Genomic DNA, 4,772 nt, shown 5'->3' with positions numbered 1-4,772 from the left:
CATGGACTATTCAACTATTCAAAATTTATTTAAATATAAAAGATACTAGCAAACCTGTAACTTTGCCAGGTCAACCATCTGCAACTACTGAACACAGCCTACTTTCAATACCAAGCCCTTAAGCTGTTTCCTGAAACAGGATGCATTTGTCTACATAGTGATTGTATATTTATTTTACCACAAAAATGCTTAAAAAAAAAATCTCCAACCCTTCCATACTTTGGGCAACTAGACGTGTATTTCTTTCAGAGACTTCATGTCATGATAGCAACAGCTAAAAACCTGAAAATACTCCTAAAGTCAGTGCAGAAATTGAATTCTAAGTGTAAATAATTCAAAGAATTACTGTGGTGAACATATTTTCTTACCAGCTGTTCGTTGTTACACCTTAAAAAAAAAAAAGCAGCAAAATGGTTGTTTTCTTTCCTTACTAATACACCACCACAAATGCAAAATACACACTTGCAGAATTGCCATTGTAATCTTCTTATAGTACTCAGCAAAAATGCTTCACAATTTGCCTAAAATGGAATAAATGAAATAAATTTGGTCTAATAAAATAGCAACCCATTCCACAGCCGAGGAACAGTTTGTCTCTCAGTTTGCTGGGAACTAAACTAAGAATTTCCTGGTATTTTACAATTCTGAATATGAGTATCATTTGTGTACAATTGGAAAAAATTTGCTTTACTTATAAGAAGAGAAATACTAATATATCGGCTTATCTTAAATAAATTAATGACTTTATGAGCCTATTTAAAGCTATGATTTGCTGCATATAAGTAATATCTGTTGAAGGTCAGATTCTTCTACCCGTTTTATATGATCTTTAAATTTAACTCCATATAAAGCAGGGATCAGGGCGCTTGCTAGCTGGCAAAGTGCATAATCAGCTTAGGCAGATTTTTTTTTTTAAGTTTTAATTTAAGCAGTCCTAACTGCTGAAGGAAGTCTACATGAGCATTCTATGACTTGTGACACTTGACACTACTCAACACAAAAACATCAAGTTTAAATAACAGCTTATCTGTGCAAGCTGACTCAAAACAACTGCCTTGATGGGCTTTCCCTCTTCAGCGAGAGAAGAATCAAAGCGTTAATAAAGTGTAGCTCTACTGCATGCATGCATTCCATAGACTGTACAGATGATGGTTTTTAACCCAAAAGTACTTCTCTATCAAGGAGTTTAGGCTGATGTTTCAGCTAGCAATAGATAATATCAAATTTACAGAGCTGGCACACAGCAACATAAAGGAGTACCATTAAAAAATCCTTTTTCTAAATTTTTTCTACCCAGTCTAAAAGTTTTGGTGTTTTTAATTTTAATCTTCCATTGCTATGTCCCCTTCTGTATCTCAGAAGTCTTCCCTGGTTTTCTTAAATGAAATTTATTTTTGGCAAGTCTTTCCTGTTCCCCCCTCTCCCACCACATATAAAAAAAATGAATGCTTATTTACACACACAACCTACACCATCAAACATTGGTTTAAATTGGTTTAAAACACTCTCCTTGCAGATATGTTGGAATCTGAAACAAGTTTCTGCTTCCTCAGCCTAAGATTTATTGTCCAGTGAAGAAACAAAACTCACAGTGTCTCTCAATACTTTGGCAGATCGCATAATTGGAAAAGCAATTTTGATTTTTACAGTCGTCATTATCTTAAGCTGCAGTTCAATTCATAATTTTGTAATTCTTACTTATGTATAAGAGCTTATGTTATGTTTTTAGAGAGGTACACAAACAGACAAATAACAGAACTTACTTCAACTATTTGCTATCAAAAGGTTCCTCATGGAAACTAGGGTCCTGCTTTTGTAAGCCTTTTCACACACCTTCTCAGAACTGGGTGCTAAATAATCCCAATGCCAATTTATCAGAACACAGTCAATGACAAGATACATCATACCTTGTCAGCCTTCAGGACAATCTCCCAAGATAACAGCATTCAGCAAGATAACTGAAATGAGTGCACTGAGCTTCACAATTTATCCTGCAACTACTATCATATTAGGGAGGAAATGGTTAATTGAAAGTGTCTGGTTTCTGGAAGACTGCTTCAAGTGCTTCACAGAAATATTTAAGTGGTTAGACTCATAACACCAAAAAAACCCCTAACAGATTATATTGATCCCACTCCTCTGCCACATCTTAGGAAGAATGGTGAGTCCCTAAGAAGATCAAGCACAGTTTTGATAAGTGTTGCATGAAGAAATTTACATTTGTTTTGCAATATTGTTTTCAAGCATTTAAACAGAAACAGACAGTCTGACTTAATTTTCTTCCTCTTAGTTTATTATCTTTTCATACACATTCCAAAACACTAAGCTGCCAGTCTGCCTTAACATGCAGAACGAGCAGCTTTGGGGAGTCAAATTAGCTTCTTGTACTGCTCGAGGTCCAGGGTGTAACTTGCAAAAACAGTCGGCTCCAACGTACAATATCACACTACCATACAACAGATACCGTTAGTGTGCTGAGCAGAGCTATATACTGTAAGAAATACTATCAAAAACTTAAATTACATGGCATGGCACATCTGCACACGATGTTTAGGAAGGGAGGGCCTTTGATGTCATTTCAACATGACTTGGAAAAGAAACTGTGGAATGAAGTCACTGTTATCAATCCTCCTCAGAGCTAGATTCATCTTCCTGGTCAGACAGCTCAGCAACAGGAAAGCGCAGGATGGCTGCCACCCCTGTCAGCTGGCCAAGCTGTTCTCCAGACACATGAAGGCTGGAGAAAATGCGCACTGTTCCCATGTTCTCCCGTACACTATCTACCAATTTAACATATCGGGCACGTGTAGCCACATCCTGGTGTCGGAAAAGCTCATCGCTGATCAGCAAGGTATCGATGGCCATGGCTTCATTGGCCTTCTCCACGTGTTTCAGGCCATAAAAAGCCCGGTCAGGCTCATGCTGCAGCATTTTATAGAAGTCATCTAAGGCTTTGACCTCACCAGCTGCCTTAGTGTCAGAGAGGCGGCTAGTTACAGCTGGGTCGCAGAGGGCTTCCTTCAATGCGTATTTATGTCCCGAGGAAGAGTGAACCTAGAGTAAAAAGTAAAAGTCAAAGGTTTGTTTTTTTTTTTTAAAATAAAAAGGACCATTTTCTTGATTAGCTAATCACAAACAGCTAACACTATACATAATATTTATCTTGATAACTATTCAAGGAAGTTTCTTTTTGAAACCTATGATGCTTTTCTTAAAGGATGTCTCCTGCAACCCAAAGCCTAGACCAAATCCCTTAAACTGTATTTTAAGAAGTGCAGGAAAGCTGTTTCTTTTATTCAAAGACTGGGTTACATACACAAGCTGTTGCGGTCTCCAGGGTAGGGCCACTTGAAACTACTAAGAAACTAAGATTTAAGCTTCCTCCTTTTAAACCATTCAAGAAGAGGAAAACCTCTTAAGACGATGACATATAGTGCAAAAGTATCAAGTCTTGCACAACTACATAACTACTATGCTTACAAAGTTATGAAGTATATTAAAACACTTCACACTTACTATTATAGCTTTGCTACAAATGCAAAAGGAGGCTTCTTGGTGCCATTTGTCTCCTAAACACTGTGACCATTAAGTACTGGGACACAATTTGCCGCCTGCCCTCCCTTCAATCCCCCCGGCCTTTTGAAAGCATACATTACAGGCCTACTCCAATTAAAAAATTATACAGTATCCTTATGAAAAGGAAAACTTATATTAAGCTGAGTTTGCCTATTTCAGGGAAATGCAAAGAAACTCAATCAATCAGATGACTAAGGAACAGGAAAAAATGCATAACCTTATATATGTAATACAAAACTAACACCACAATTAACTAACCTCTATCACATCCAGGTAATTTTTTTTCCTTCTTTATAAAACTTTAGAAAGCTGTTATTAAACATGCATGCTATACACTGTGATAGATTAACATCACAGTTAAATTATTTTCCAAGTTGTACTTTGCTTTTAATTGAAGATTAAATATGCCTTTATAGGGCATCTGAAGTATATAATACTTTGTCTATGCCATATTAAGGTATCCTAGGAAAGAACCATCTCTGTATCTTGCAAAACTACTTTATAGTTTGGGAGGCATGAGAATAATTTCCTTACAATGTTCAAACAGAAATGTATTTTCTCTAGTAAATGAATTATTTCCCATCACCCTTGTAATTACCTTCTATTATTACAGAAAACTCTTAAACCTCTTTTTACCCACTCTGGAGACTGTTCATTTCCTTACCTGTAGGAACTTGGACCTGTTCTCCAGCAGAAGCTTGTTGTCAGTCTTGACCGCCTGCTGGAACATGTAGTCACAAAACTGCTCCCGGACAAAGCCTGGGCTAGCCACCAGTACACACTTCACCACCTCAAAGTTGATATGCCGCTGGATGGCTTGAACCACCTGCTCATAAAACCTCTCCAGGGCCCGGTCGTGCTGACTGCAGTTCCCTTTCCGCTTGCGGGGGATGTTCACCTCCACCTTGGCACGGGTCAGCGTCATGCTCGGAGTGACCAGGCAGACATGAGCCAGCCCTTCCTGCATGACCACGGCTGCCACATCAGCGCTCCAGGCTGGGTCGCAGGCCTGCTCGATGCGCTCCAGCACCACGCTGTCCCACTGCTTCTTTGCCAGCGTGAACTGCCGGTTGGGCTCCAGCTCGATGGTGTGGTAGGCCCCCATCTTGACATACTCGTTCTCTTGGATGTTAGTGCCCTTGACTCGCAGCTGGCAGGCCTGTGAGTCGAAGTCGATGGCCTCCACACAGAGGGTG

The 4,772-nt window shown here is 39.0% G+C and overlaps 1 protein-coding gene across 1 annotated transcript; it reads right to left on the bottom strand.

The window, feature by feature from the left end:
- Window positions 1-2,275: 2,275 nt before the first annotated feature.
- Window positions 2,276-4,766, bottom strand: PELO (pelota mRNA surveillance and ribosome rescue factor). The gene is made up of 2 exons (XM_010171723.1): window positions 4,241-4,766; window positions 2,276-3,054 (listed from the first exon to the last, which is right to left on the bottom strand). The coding sequence occupies exons 1-2, from the start codon at window positions 4,679-4,681 to the stop codon at window positions 2,623-2,625; spliced, it is 873 nt and encodes a 290-aa protein (XP_010170025.1). The 5' UTR covers window positions 4,682-4,766; the 3' UTR covers window positions 2,276-2,622.
- Window positions 4,767-4,772: the final 6 nt, after the last annotated feature.

Source organism: Antrostomus carolinensis, unplaced genomic scaffold (assembly GCF_000700745.2).
Source record: "Antrostomus carolinensis isolate BGI_N321 unplaced genomic scaffold, ASM70074v2 scaffold18507, whole genome shotgun sequence".
Classification (NCBI taxonomy): Eukaryota; Metazoa; Chordata; class Aves; order Caprimulgiformes; family Caprimulgidae; genus Antrostomus; species Antrostomus carolinensis.
The sequence above is the reverse complement of the archived record's forward strand: the minus strand, read 5'-3'. Positions and strand labels throughout refer to the sequence as shown.